Genomic DNA, 15,605 nt, shown 5'->3' on the forward strand with positions numbered 1-15,605 from the left:
TCATTTTAGACCCAAAGACACCCCCAGATTGAAAGTGAGGGGGTGGAAAACCATTTACCATGCTAATGGACACCAAAAGAAAGCTGGGGTGGCAATCCTTATATCAGACAAATTAGATTTTAAACCAAAGACTGTAATAAGAGATGAGGAAGGACACTATATCCTACTTAAAGGATCTATCCAACAAGAAGATCTAACAATTGTAAATATCTATGCCCCTAACATGGGAGCAGCCAATTATATAAGGCAATTAATAACAAAAGCAAAGAAACACATCGACAACAATACAATAATAGTGGGGGACTTTAACATCCCCCTCACTGAAATGGACAGATCATCTAAGCAAAAGATCAACAAGGAAATAAAGACTTTAAATGACACACTGGACCAAATGGACTTCACAGACATATTCAGAACATTCCACCCCAAAGCAACGGAATACACATTCTTCTCTAGTTCCCATGGAACATTCTCCAGAATCGATCACATCCTAGGTCATAAATCAGGTCTCAACCGGTACCAAAAGATTGGGATCATTCCCTGCCTATTTTCAGACCACAATGCTTTGAAACTAGAACTCAATCACAAGAGGAAAGTCGGAAAGAACTCAAATACATGGAGGCTAAAGAGCATCCTACTGAAGAATGAATGGGTCAACCAGGAAATTAAAGAAGAATTAAAAAAATACATGGAAACCAATGAAAATGAAAACACAACTGTTCAAAATCTTTGGGATGCAGCAAAGGCAGTCCTAAGAGGAAAGTATATAGCAATACAAGCCTTTCTCAAGAAACAAGAAAGGTCTCAAGTACACAACCTAACCCTACACCTAAAGGAGCTGGAGAAAGAACAGCAAATAAAGCCTAAACCCAGCAGGAGAAGAGAAATCATAAAGATCAGAGCAGAAATCAATGAAATAGAAACTAAAAGAACAGTAGAACAGATCAACGAAACTAGGAGCTGGTTCTTTGAAAGAATTAACAAGATTGATAAACCCCTGGCCAGACTTATCAAAAAGAGAAGAGAAATGACCCAAATCAACAAAATCATGAATGAAAGAGGAGAGATCACAACCAACACCAAAGAAATACAAACAATTATAAGAACATATTATGAGCAACTCTATGCCAGCAAATTAGATAACCTGGAAGAGATGGATGCATTCCTAGAGATGTATCAACTACCAAAACTGAACCAGGAAGAAATAGAAAACCTGATCAGACCTATAACCACTAAGGAAATTGAAGCAGTCATCAAAAATCTCCCAAAAAACAAAAGCCCAGGGCCAGATGGCTTCCCAGGGGAATTCTACCAAACATTTCAAGAAGAATTAATACCTATTCTTCTGAAACTGTTCCAAAAAATAGAAATGGAAGGAAAACTTCCAAACTCATTTTATGAGGCCAGCATTACCTTGATCCCAAAACCAGACAAAGACCCCATCAAAAAGGAGAATTACAGACCAATATCCCTGATGAACATGGATGCAAAAATCCTCACCAAAATACTAGCCAATAGGATCCAACAGTACATTAAAAGGATTATTCATCATGACCAAGTGGGATTTATCCCTGGGCTGCAAGGTTGGTTCAACATCCGCAAATCAATCAATGTAATACAGTACATTAACAAAGGAAAGAACAAGAATCATATGATCCTCTCAATAGATGCAGAAAAAGCATTTGACAAAGTACAGCATCCTTTCTTGATCAAAACTCTTCAGAGTATAGGGATAGAGGGTACATACCTCAATATCATAAAAGCCATCTATGAAAAACCTACAGCAAATATTATTCTCAATGGGGAAAAACTGAGAGCTTTCCCCCTAAGGTCAGGAACGCGGCAGGGATGTCCACTATCACCACTGCTATTCAACATAGTATTGGAAGTCCTAGCCACAGCAATCAGACAACAAAAAGAAATCAAAGGCATCCAAATTGGAAAAGAAGAAGTCAAACTCTCACTCTTTGCAGATGATATGATACTTTATGTGGAAAACCCAAAAGACTCCACCCCAAAACTGCTAGAACTCATACAGGAATTCAGTCAAGTGGCAGGATATAAAATCAATGCACAGAAGTCAGTGGCATTCCTATACACCAACAACAAGACAGAAGAAAGAGAAATTAAGGAGTCGATCCCATTTACAATTGCACCCAAAACCATAAGATACCTAGGAATAAATCTAACCAAAGAGACAAAGGATCTGTACTCAGAAAACTATAAAATACTCATGAAAGAAATGGAGGAAGACACAAAGAAATGGAAAAACGTTCCATGCTCATGGATTGGAAGAACAAATATTGTGAAGATGTCAATGCTACCTAGAGCAATCTACACATTCAATGCAATCCCCATCAAAATACCATCCACTTTTTTCAAAGAAATGGAACAAATCATCCTAAAATTTGTATGGAACCAGAAAAGACCCCGCATAGCCAGAGGAATATTGAAAAAGAAAAGCAAAGCCGGTGGCATCACAATTCCGGACTTCAAGCTCTATTACAAAGCTGTCATCATCAAGACAGCATGGTACTGGCACAAAAACAGACACATAGATCAATGGAACAGAATAGAGAGCCCAGAAATGGACCCTCAACTCTATGGTCAACTAATCTTCGACAAAGCAGGAAAGAATGTCCAATGGAACAAAGACAGTGTCTTCAACAAATGGTGTTGGGAAAATTGGACAGCCACATGCAGAAGAATGAAACTGGACCACTTCCTTACACCACACACAAAAATAGACTCCAAATGGTTGAAAGACCTCAATGTGAGACAGGAGTCCATCAAAATCCTAAAGGAGAACACAGGCAGCAACCTCTTTGACCTCAGCCGAAGCAACTTCTTCCTAGAAACATCGCCAAAGGCAAGGGAAGCAAGGGCAAAAATGAACTATTGGGACTTCATCAAGATCAAAAGCTTTTGCAAAGCAAAGGAAACAGTTAACAAAACCAAAAGACAACCGACAGAATGGGAGAAGATATTTGCAAATGACATATCAGATAAAGGGCTAGTATCCAAAATCTATAAAGAACTCATCGAACTCAACACCCAAAGAACAAAGAATCCAATCAAGAAATGGGCAGAAGACATGAACAGACATTTTTCCAAAGAAGACATCCAAATGGCCAACAGACACATGAAAAAGTGCTCAATATCGCTCGGCATCAGGGAAATCCAAATCAAAACCTCAATGAGATACCACCTCACACCAGTCAGAATGGCTAAAATGAACAAGTCAGGAAACGACAGATGTTGGCGGGGATGCGGAGAAAGGGGAACCCTCCTACACTGTTGGTGGGAATGCAAACTGGTGCAGCCACTCTGGAAAACTGTATGGAGGTTCCTCAAAAAGTTGAAAATAGAGCTACCATATGATCCAGCAATTGCACTACTGGGTATTTACCCCAAAGATACAAAAGTAGGGATCCGAAGGGGTACATGCACCCCGATGTTTATAGCAGCAATATCCACAATAGCCAAACTGTGGAAAGAGCCAAGATGTCCATCGACAGATGAATGGATAAAGAAGATGTGGTATATATACACAATGGAATATTATGCAGCCATCAAAAGGAATGAGATCTTGCCATTTGCAACGACGTGGATGGAACTGGAGGGTATTATGTTGAGTGAAATAAGTCAAACAGAGAAAGACATGTATCATATGATCTCACTGATATGAGGAATTCTTAATCGCAGGAAACAAACTGAGTGTTGTTGGAGTGGGGGTTGGGGTGGGAGGGATGGGGGGACTGGGTGATAGACACTGGGGAGGGTATGTGCTCTGGTAAGCGCTGTGAATTGTGCAAGACTGTTGAATCTCAGATCTGTACCTCTGAAACAAATAATGCAATATATGTTAAGGAAAAAAAAAAGAAGAAGAAGAAGGTAGCGGGAGGGGAAGAATGAAGCGGGGGAAATAGGAGGGGTAGACGAACCATGAGAGACGATGGACTCTGAAAAACAAACAGGGTTCTAGAGGGGAGGGGGGTGGGAGGATGGGTTAGCCTGGTGGTGGGTATTGAGGAGGGCACATTCTGCATGGAGCACTGGGTGTTATGCACAAACAATGAATCATGGAACACTTCATCTAAAACTAATGTTGTAATGTATGGGGATTAACATAAGAATAAAAAAAAGAAAAAAAAAGAAAAAAAAAAGAAAGAATGTAGAGCCTTCTATCCTATGCTTTGAAACATTTTAACAAATATGAACAAAATAGGTTACATAAGCTTTTGTGCGCAAATTTAATTTAAGGAAATTAACTATTTAGAAAAAAAGCAAAGAAGGAATTCAAAGGAAAAAGGCACCAAGGCCAAAGTATGGCTGAATTTACCATGTACAGACCAAATAAATCTTAGAGGAGTGATGGATACATGGTTTTTTTTTTAGCAATAGTAATATGATGAGTCTATCTGAACCACAATGTATATAGTCCTTAAAGTCTAGCTGAGGAAAAAATGTAACCCCAAAATATTGTTCATGTAAATAGCATCACTTCACATGTAGAGTTAACTGAAAATGAATTGCTAACAAGAAGCTAAAAATAACGTGAAGCAAAGAGAGCAGCCATTGAGAAGCAAGACTAGTTCAAGGCAACACTGCTAATGTCCTGATCACAAATTGTTCTTCAAAAACAAGCATGTTATTCCAACTATCTACATATGTGATGTAGGAAATTTTCACTATGGCTCAGGATCATGTGGCAGCTGGATTTCTTGCTAAAATCCAGAATTAGAGCCCTTGGTAAGTTCTCATAATAAACCAATTTTTAATAACCCTTTAAGCTCTCCTATGTTCTGAGTAAATCATAAAGATTCCTAAAAGTCATTTACCCTTAAGAACTGATTGACAGATTTACATTTCTGGACCACCCTGTGGCTACCAGTGAGCTATAGACCAAAGAGTCTAAAGTATAAGGACCTGTTAAACTCACTGGACAGTAGCAGAATCGTGGGGTACCACCAAGGCCTCTGAGTTTATGAAAATATACTTGTCAAACAAAGATCCTTCTACAAGATCTATAAATGTCTTTACGAGAAACACAGGTAACTGTTCTTTTGATTTTAACTAGCCACAAAAAAAAAGATGTTTTCGAACAATCATGGCATATTTTTTGAGAACAATATTTGGGGTAAGAGAAAAAGAATATAAATTCCCAGTACTTAGGCTATTCTCCCTCAAAATGGAAATAAAATGTGAACTCAAGGACTTTGCTCTCGGTGAGCTTTACAAAGCTTCTTTCCTTTTAAGGTGGAGGAATGTCTTGCCAGTTCCCTCTATGAAGCTATTTTCCTATGAACGGCAACTATGACTTTATCATGTTTCTTTGTTCTGCCTTAAAATGGAGAAATGCTAGCTCTGTATCTTTTTCTTTTTTTTTTCTTAGCTTCCTACTCGACTCCAAGTTGAAAAGGAATTTGGTTTCTGATGCAGGAAAGATAATTAAAGAAGGTAAAATATCAGCTGTATTTTTTAGAAAGCTTAAAGCAGACTTATTAGAGACTTGAAGGAATCATTTGTCTAGCAAACAGAATACTTTAAATATTTCACTGTCTTCTCCTGAAATGACAAACGTGTATTTTTCAAGCTAAAGGTGATTGTTCCTCAGAAAGATTTATATATAGGGGTGATTTTTTTGCTAGCTAATCAATTTCAATTGATCCATTATTCACTAATACATTTCCTGTGATCTCACTTACAGGTTATTATAATGAAACCCAAAAATCTGCAGACACTGTGCTTTCTGAATGAAGCAAGCTTGCATTTGGATTGCCTGCTGTCTTCAGGGAAAATACTATGCTATGAAAGCAGAAGCACACCTATGGATTTCACAGTTTGTTATTGCCACAATTTATTGGCATTAACCTGCTTCAGATAGGTATATCAAGATTCAAATTGAATGCCATAGAGCAATTGCATTCTTTGACAATTCTTGCATTTCACAATGCATTTTGCCACTGAAGCAGCTATTTCCCATTTTGACAATTAAAGGAAAACAAGAGCAGAGAAGTGAAATGCTCTGTAACAAAGTTATTGCGCCTGTTTGCAGCACTAACCTTAACAGTTTACTCCTCTGTCCTTAGAATGAACATGAAAATACAAATTTGTTTCATACATACTTGCCTTTTAAATGGCTGGTCCATTTCCTAAATTTCTGACATTCAAAGCCCTAATTATTATCATCACATCATGTTTTCAAAAACCTTCCCGTAGTTAGTGACTATTTGCATATAACCTTGAGAATATTATTTTTTTAACTTTCTACATCTCAAATTAACATACATTTCCACAACCTACATTCTTTATTAAAAGGTTTACAATTTCAGCAACGTATGTCTTAGAAACAACTTACTAGCTTAGAATAGAACAGAGTTTTATCATTCTATGATTTTCCATGTATGGTTCCTGCAAATAAAATGAATGTTTAAAACTATGTTTGACTTTCCAAAATAAATGTATAATAATTAACCACTAAATTCTTCTGCTCACCAGTTTATAAAAGGAAGGCTCCTGAAAAAAAATTTTTAGCTCATTTAATTTCACTGCGTAAGCCCCACAAAGTAAACACACAGATGATTCTTTTCCTCGCTTCTAAACAGTGATAGGAATATCTATTTAAAGTGATTCTGCAAAACACTGATCACAGGTTTCTCATGACTGTTAACATTCTCAAGTAAGCTCAATTTTAAAAAATAATACAGATGTTTGATTCATTCCTAACAGATGATGCTTTGATTATGACACTTGGAAATCTAGTCTGTAGTTTCACATCCAAGCTTTCAAGAAATGGCAGGCCCTTCCACACACAGTGGTTAATTATTACCCAAACAATGATTACAAATCCCCCATTTATGTGGATTGTCTCACCCAAAGAGTTCAGAAAAGCAGTAGAAAAACTGACTGTTTTTATATAATTTTCTGCATCTCTAAATTCAAATATGTGGCTAGTCTCTAAAGTAAAAACCTCTGTATTGGCCTGTGACTGATACCTACGGTTTCATCATTGGCTTTATTCTTATTGAAAGTGTGAAATCCAGTGACAGGTAAAATGTCAACTTTTCTAATTATAAAGCAATTGGATTATCTCTTACCTGAGACTCAATTAAGAGAGGAAGAGGAAGATGAGGCTTGAATATTATTCAGGTCTTTAACATAGATGGAAATTGAAAATCAGGGCCTCTAAATACTTACGCGCTGAGCGAACTTGAATTAAAACTATGGCAAAAAGCCCCTTTAATAGCCTCTTTCCTGAGATACTCTGGCCCTTGAATTCTTACCACTTTGTCATCACAAAGAGACATGGAAAAAAGAAACCTAAAAATAACTGAAGTTTTCCTCATGCTTCCTCTACCATGGCGCCTCCCATCCTTGCCTGATTTGGAAGATGGATAGAGAAAGTTGGAATTGGGGGATCTGTAGGAATCCATAGCATTACCTGTTGCACTGGAGGATAAGATGAAAAGTAGAGAGAATGCAAGGGTGGAGGAAGACTAATCCAAATTTAGGAGTGACTCCAAGTGAAAATGCCCCCTGTGGACAGTGTTTTTTCATCTCTGGACTCCATCCCTAACATGTAGAATACTGCCCATTAACTTTGAGCTGCAAAACAGAAACTTTGCCTCATGCTAGGACAGGGCAAAGGGCAGGGAAATAGAGAGAAAATGTGGACTTCCCTTGGAGATTTGGGGCACTTCTCAGAGAGCCCTAACCACTGCCAGAAAGGAAAGACCTACATGGGGAGATCTTCTCTTGAAGATTTTGTGCTGATTCTGGAAGCCTGAAAGCCAGTACTTTATCTTTCCCATCATCTCTTTTTTTTTTTTATTAACATATAATGTATTATTTGTTTCAGGGGTACAGGTCTGTGATTCATCAGTCTTACACAATTCCCAGCACTCACCATAGTACATACCCTCCCCAACATCTCTTTCTTAAGTCAGGTTTGTTTCCAAGCCATTACTCCTAAATTTGGCCAAGTTAAATTCACCAGAACTCTGACTTCTAAGGAAATTTGAACTGGTACTGAATGTTATCAGAGTTTTACATTTAATATTAATTCCCTTATTTTCTACCTTGTCAATTTCCTAGACTAACATAGAGGAAGCCTGTATGCCAGTGGTTCCTAACTGGGCAATTTTGTTCCCCTTGCCCCAGACTTTTGGCAATATCTGGCAACATTTTGTATTGTCATGACTATGGAGAAGGTGCTTCTGGCATCTAGTGTGTAGAGACAAGTGATACTAATAAATGTCCCATAAAACACAAGGCAAAGAATTATCCAGTCCAAAAATGTCAGTAGCACCAAGGTTGAGAAACCCTGATCTAGACTAGACAGTAAAATGGGATTAACACTTAAAAGAATGTTGTTAAAATAAAAAACAGCTTTATACAGAATTTTCTTAAAGTAGAAACTCCTATGATAGCACAATGAATGTCTTTGTTTTGAAATGCGTATGGCTTAAACTTAAATGGATCATTAAATACTCAAAAGAATGGATGACTCCAATATATTTTCATAAATCTAACACTCAATTATTCTGCCAACAGTGACTCCAATTTTTAGAAAATGAGACTGTTCTCAGTATTCTAATGAGAATGACTTTGTACCTGGAGTCATCATTATATCCTATTTGTACACTAAGTATTTGCTCATCTGAGGTCCTTCTGGTTTCCTATAAAGCTAAGGGGTCTGATTTTAATAACTTGGACTTACCTGAATTTTACTGCATATTGTTGTTCTAAATGGGTAAATATTTAAGAGAGAGAGACCTTCATTGTGACCTGATCTACTAGGTCCCAACTGATTGGCTCAGAGCTGATATAAGGCCCTATTTGCAACTCTTTCTGTAGCTGTTCTTGCCAGCCATCCTGTTGGCCTGCCTTTTGTGGGGGGCTGATCTTCAAAGGCAGGAATTACCATATAAAAGACAACAAAATGCAAGATTCTGAATACAATAGACCTCAAATTTATAAGTTACAGCATATGGCTTCCTCAATATTTTCATCTTCAAAATGTAGACAATAAATACATCTTATATAATTTCATGGTTATTAAATGACATCAGATATTTACATGAGCAGTGTGGTACTTCATTCAAGGGCATGAGCTTTGAAGTAAGACTGATCTAATTTGAATATTGACTCAGCTATGGCCTAGCTATGCAAAACCAAACCAGTTTTCTGGTATTTAATCATTGGTAAATGGATATAATAATACCAATGTTAGCACAGATTGTTTGAGAATTAAAATGTAAGGAGATCATTAATTTATCTTTCAAAGAGGACACATTTGATGGTAAAATAGAGTAGTAGTAACGATTACAATAGAAAAGCAAGCGTAACTACTGGGTATTTACCCCAAAGATACAAATGTAGAGATCCGAAGGGGTACATGCACCCCAATGTTTATAGCAGCAATGTCCACAATAGCCAAACTGTGGAAAGAGCCAAGATGTCCATCGACAGATGAATGGATAAAGAAGATGTGGTATATATATATACAATTGGATATTATGCAGCCATCAAAAAGAATGAAATCTTGCCATTTGCAACAACGTGGATGAAACTAGAGGGTATTATGCTGAGCGAAATAAGTCAATCAGAGAAAGACATGTATCATATGACCCCATTGATATGAGGAATTCTTAATCTCAGGAAACAAACTGAGGGTTGCTGGAGTGGTAGGGGGTAGGAGGGATGGGGTGGCTGGGTGATAGACTTTGGCGAGGGTATGAGCTATGGTGAGCACTGTGAAGTGTGCAAGACTGTTGAATCATAGATCTGTACCTCTGAAGCAAATAATACATTATATGTTAAAAAAAAAAAAAGAAGAAGAAAATAGTAGGAAGGGAAGAATGAAGTGGGGGGAATCAGAAGGGGAGATGAACCATGAGAGACTATGGACTCTGAGAAACAAACTGAGGGTTCTAGAGGGGAGGGGCGTGGGAGGATGGGTTAGCCTGGTAATGGGTATTAAAGAGGGCACGTTCTGCATGGAGCACTGGGTGTTATACGCAAACAATGAATCATGGAACACTACATCAAAAACTAATGATGTAATGTATGGGGATTAACATAACATAATTAAAAAAAAAAGAAAGAAAAGCAAGCATAAACTGGGACTACCCCAGGTGTAAGTGGGAATATGTGGTCAGTCTACTTAAATGAGATATATATATATATATATATGTGTGTGTGCTTAGAACATTTTGATCAAGGAAGACAGTTTGCAAGAAAATAATCCTCTTTGAAATGTGAATACTGTTGTGATACACTAGGCTGGCTCCTTATTTGACTGGCTCTTAGGCACAGTCTTAAAGCATCTGACTTAAATCTGTATCATTTTAAAAAACAATGATTACAAAGTGTTGAATGACACCTGGGTTTCCCAGAAAGATCAAAAGTCTCAAGTGGTAAAGTACTACAGCAGTGTTTCCCAATTTGTGTTGCAAAGAACTCATGGATATTGTATTAAAAAGGGGCTCTGTAAAAAAAAAAAGAGGGGGGAGGGGCTCTGTGATCAAGTGCATTAGAAAGCTCTATTTATTTTAGTCCCTTTTAGAAATAAATAAATCAGTATAATTTGAAAACTACTGACTTACATTTTGTGTAAATATAAGCTGGCCTCATTTCCCACTTAATGGGAAAAGAAAAACTGGCTGAAGGATGCCTGCAGTGATGTGTTCCAATGGAGTCTGAAACCTGAGTTTAATGGGAAACTGTGTCAAGACCAATTAAAGATGTTTGCCACGGATGGATGGTGTCAGGGGGTGACAGGAGTGGTGGCATGCTCAATACTTATTTGGCATTCAGGATTTGCACTTGGTTAGCTTAAGGTGAAATATTACATTCTGACTTTTGCAAATAACCGAAGTCAGTTTCAGTCAGAATGAAGATTACTTGTCTTCAAGCAAATGAATTAGTAAACATGTTTCTGAACAAAACACTATAATTTCTGTATAATTCTTTGTACATCTTCAAATCAACATCAAGCTTGGTTCTACGCAGAATTGGAGTGAGACCATTCGGAAATGTTGTGCACTGAAATGTAGCAAACACTGAAGCAATTTCTGTGTCCATGGAAACTAGTGGGATAGTTTTTCTCAGCCTTTTTGCCCTGTATGGTAATAAGTGACTCTTAGAGAGAGAGAAATTAGCTCTCAGCAAATTAACCAACAATTTCTTATGGATTGTCTCTTTCATTTCTCAAGGTGTAGATGGACAGGATATATCAACTATAATAAAGGTGGTACAATTTTGCTCCTAGCACTTTCTCTTTTCTTCATTTGAGCAAAGGAAGGACAACGGATTCCAGGAAGCATAAACTGATGCTGCTTTGGAATTCATACCTGGCACTTAGTGAAAACAACTACAGTCATGCCAAGGAGCCTTAAGCATCCTAACAAAACACTGACAATTTGTCACAATGTTATAAAATGAGGTGTTCTATAAATCAGACATAGCAAGTCATGTCCAGTACCTCACAGATCCTCTGTATAGGCAGACTTGGGAAATCCCAGCAGATGACCTTCATGAACAGTGACATTGAAGGACATAGGAACCTTCCTCACAATCACCATATGTTCTCCTCAGCCTGGCTTCTCTCTACTATGGTACCTTGACTGTGATGTTTTTATTTTATTTTATGTTATTTTTTATTTTATTTATTATGTTATTTTATCGTGGTAAGTACACTTAACATGAGAAGCAAGAATAGCACTCAAGATAGAGAATATACCTAGTGCAAAGACCCCAAGATCAGAATGAACCACACATTTTCTGAAAATGGAAATACCACTTTTATGTTCTGAATTGTGTCCTCCCAAAAATTCATTTTGACATCTTAATCCCCAGTGCCTCATAATGTGACCAAATTTGAAGATAGGGTCTTTATAGAAGTACTTAAGTTAAAATAAGGTCCTAAACCAGTAGGACTAGTGTTCTTATAGAAGATGAAATTTGGACACAGACATATATGGATGGAAATGATGTGAAGACAGAGGTAGATGACAGCCATCTACAAGCCAAGGAGAGAAGCCTGGAAGAGATCTTTTCCTCAAGGCACTCAGAAGAAACCAACTGCTGGGCAGCTTAATCTCCAATTTCTAGCCACCAGAACTGTGAGAAAATAAATTTCTATCATGTAAGCCATCCGATCTGGATACTTCGTTATGGCAGCCATGGCAAACTAATATAGTCAGTGTGGCCAGGATGCAGTGGGTAAGGGTGAGAGACATGGGATGATTTATAGTGGTAAGTAGGAGAAACATCATGTAAGAAGTTTGAGTTTTATTCTAAGTACAGTGAGAAGCCACTCAAATGTTTTAAGCAGAACAATTCATTCTCACTGCAGAAGAGAAAATGGATTGCCGAGAGTCAAGAGTAGTGACAAGGTGACCAGTCAGGGGGTTTGTGAGGTATTCACAAGATGGTGGTGGCTTAGACTAGAGGGATAATTGAAGTATTTTTAGACATATTTTGGTGGTAGAGGCAATAACACTTGCTGATGGAGTTGATGTCGGGGTACGAAAAAAGAATTTGGGTGATGCCTGAATGTTCTGACTTGAGAAATTTGGTAGATGACAGTATTTGCCAAGATGAAGAAGACAAGAGGATAAGATTTGGTGGGTTGTATGACATTGGACAAGGTAATTAATGTAATTCTCAGTTTCCTCATGGGTAAAATGGAGCGAATAGTATGCCATTTCACTGGGTAGTTATGAAAATTAAATAAGCTATGCTTATGAAATACCTAAAACTTAGTAAGTGCTCAATAAACATTGAATTATCATCAACATCATCATCTTTACTCAGTTATCTTGAAATACAACAAGCAATTAGGTAAAGCTGGATTCAGCGTCATCAGGAACATTATAATCAAGATGATAATATTTCTCCTCCTACTAAATACAGAAGATAAAATTTTATTTAAAAATAAATTTCGGATTATATATCTAAGGTCCTTTAATCCATGGAGGCCTGTGTCATATTCTGACAAAGTTAAGCTTTAGACCCTTGTGAATGTAGAATAGTTTGAGGACGTTTTCCTGATGTTTTTGTTTACCTTCCTAAAAAACTTACCGGAGGCTATCATGAGTCTTCAGAACCGGGGTGCCTGGGTGGCTCAGTCGGTTAAGCATCTGCCTTCAGCTTGGATCATGATCTCAGTGTCCTGGGATCGAGTCCCGCATCGGGCTTCCTGCTCAGCGGGGCGTCGGCTTCTCCCTCTGCCTCTCCCCCAGGCTTGTGCGCTCACGCGCGCTCTCTCTCTCTCTCTTTCTAATAAATAAATAAATAAATAAAATCTTTGAAAAACACACATGAAAAATAGACTAAGTGTGCTAGATGTGGACTTAGCATCCATTTTCATCCCCTTCTATGAAACCCCCTGTATTAAAAGGGCTGGAAGGCAAACCATGCATTTGTTAGTCTCCCCAGCAGGAAGGGGCTATGTGTGATATACATTCTACCAATGAGATAGTTTCTTGGGAGATCTGGAAGATGGAGGTGAGACAGAGAGCACCTCCTGCTGCTGTGGAAACAGGCCAGTACGGTAGACCCATGTTGGTCTCTGTGGTCAGTGGGATCCTCATCTGAGGCTCTGGTCACCAGCGTCAGGAGCTTGAGACAGAGTGGCATCAGTAATGGTAACAGGCACACGCTGCTTTCTGACCACTGGATTTTAGCTACAGTCATGTTAACCTGAATTAACTTCTCTTAGCTCCCTGAAGGAGCTTACAAGGTCTCAATTCCCTGTATTACATTCTTTTTTGACCCAAATGTCTAGAGTGGCTTCTGTTTCCTATGGATCTCTGACTGGTACATTGAGTCACATCAAGAGTCTAATTTAATTCGGTTTTTCTCTAACAAGAGTTTTATCTGATAATGTATTTCTTAACCGAAATACTTTCACCTATTTATCCTGCTGTGCAATTCTCATTTCAATCACTCAATTCACATTTCAGGTACTTATTTGATGTTTTTTAAATGAATAAATATCAGGTCACTTTCTGGGTTACCCAATTCATAAAATAATGACATTCCTCCTGGCATAAGTTCAACTTCCAAGCCAATCTAATACAAGATTCCAATTGCTCAGGTGTCTATAATCAATATAAAATCCTTTTGAACTTTATCTAATCTAAGCATATATATAATAACATAGAATAATTTTAGCTAGCTTACATGCCACGGGAGCAACCAAAGCTTTATTCATCGACTACCTAGTTGTAGAATTTAGATTCTCCTTAAGTTATTTCTCAAGAATATTTAGTTAAATAAAATGACCCTCATTAAACTCATTTTTCATCAAAATCAAAAAATACCAAATTACAAATTCAGGAAGAATTTCACTTACATCTACAATCAAGGCACCAGCATTAAATTATTCATTGGTTAGTTCTTCTTTTGTTAGCTCTCTTCTTCACATAAAAATTTTAGATTATGTTGAATATGATTATTTCCTCTTTAAATATGTTCAACCCCCATTATTAATAATCTTATAATCTGAGTTAATCATACTCTAAAGGTTCAGATTGCAGAAAAACAAACTTTAGAAAACCTGGCACCAAAGGAAACATTATCAGGTCTGTGGCTGGGTTATACTTTCTCAGCTTTGAAATATAGTGGATACACAAAAGGAAACAAATGGGGGGAGTTGATGAACTGAACACTGCTAACGGGTGACCCTGCTAGTGTGAGTAACAGTATCATTTGCTCAGATCTATTTTCCTTCCTAGACTGTGAGGCTGAGCGGAGTAGAGCATGCCTGACACCAGCGCTTAAGACAGAGTCTTGTCTATTGTATGCGGTGGTCCCCAGAGGAGACTCAGGACAGCCTTCTGACCCATCCTATTCACCTTGGAATTAGACGCTACTGTATTCTTAAGACTAAGGGCCATTACAGATTTTATGAAGCAACAATAGACAGCTGGGAATAAGCTCTTCTTGAAATGATGCTAGTTACCTGGCAGGTGCTGAGGACCATAGTTTGATGTCCCCCAAGAAAGGGCATGACATTATCAATGTTACCAGAAAAGTAGGCACTAATCATCTGGTACACTTTTAACTTTGTTTTCCACAGAGAGGGGAAGCATTAGATTGGGCAGTGTGCTCAGCCTCCTTTATTAGAAATACACTGAACTTTTACCTTTAAAATATCTGTACTCTTCTTCTTCAGCCAGCAGCCCCATCTTCATGATAGCTCTCACCCTTCCTAAAACATCTCTGTAGTTATTTGGAGGAACCGTCATAATATATCGCATGTGCTTCTGCTGTGTCTTCTGCTAGTAGCTTTGTGAAGACACTGCTCCTCCTAAGATGACTGCACCCGCAGGTGACCCACTTGATTCTCAGCCACAATTTCATGGGAATGAAAGAAGATGCCCTTTACCCAATTTGGTGTGGCATTTGGTCACCTGGACCCAGAAGATTCTCTACTTTTATTTAAAGTTTTCCCATGGTTTGTATAAACATAGTAACTTCACCTGCTATGAAAAACCAAGCCCCTAGGGAGTCAGAGGCCATCCCCTTCCTTCCATTGTCCTTACATAAGAGGATCTCCTGTTATAGTTTTTTCCTCTCAAAATTTGTATCTT

General features: G+C 37.9%; 1 protein-coding gene across 6 annotated transcripts in view; it reads left to right on the top strand.

Annotated features, from left to right (window-relative positions):
* BANK1 (B cell scaffold protein with ankyrin repeats 1) overlaps positions 1–9,846 on the top strand; it is a 325,956-nt gene extending 316,110 nt beyond the window's left edge. For 2 of the 6 annotated variants that reach the window (XM_045880678.3, XM_064584864.1), the window contains exon 16: positions 5,711–9,683. In XM_045880678.3, the coding sequence (XP_045736634.1) occupies positions 5,711–5,887 (177 nt within the window). In that variant the 3' untranslated portion in view covers positions 5,888–9,683. Of the gene's footprint in view, positions 1–5,395; positions 5,461–5,710 lie in introns of all 6 variants that reach the window. The other 4 variants (XM_064584867.1, XM_064584865.1, XM_064584869.1 and 1 more) reach the window with 4 other exon arrangements.
* Positions 9,847–15,605: the final 5,759 nt, after the last annotated feature.

This window comes from Mirounga angustirostris, unplaced genomic scaffold (assembly GCF_029215605.1).
Source record: "Mirounga angustirostris isolate CCGP_5_RB_7025 unplaced genomic scaffold, mMirAng1.0.hap1 SCAF_2, whole genome shotgun sequence".
Taxonomy (NCBI): domain Eukaryota; kingdom Metazoa; phylum Chordata; class Mammalia; order Carnivora; family Phocidae; genus Mirounga; species Mirounga angustirostris.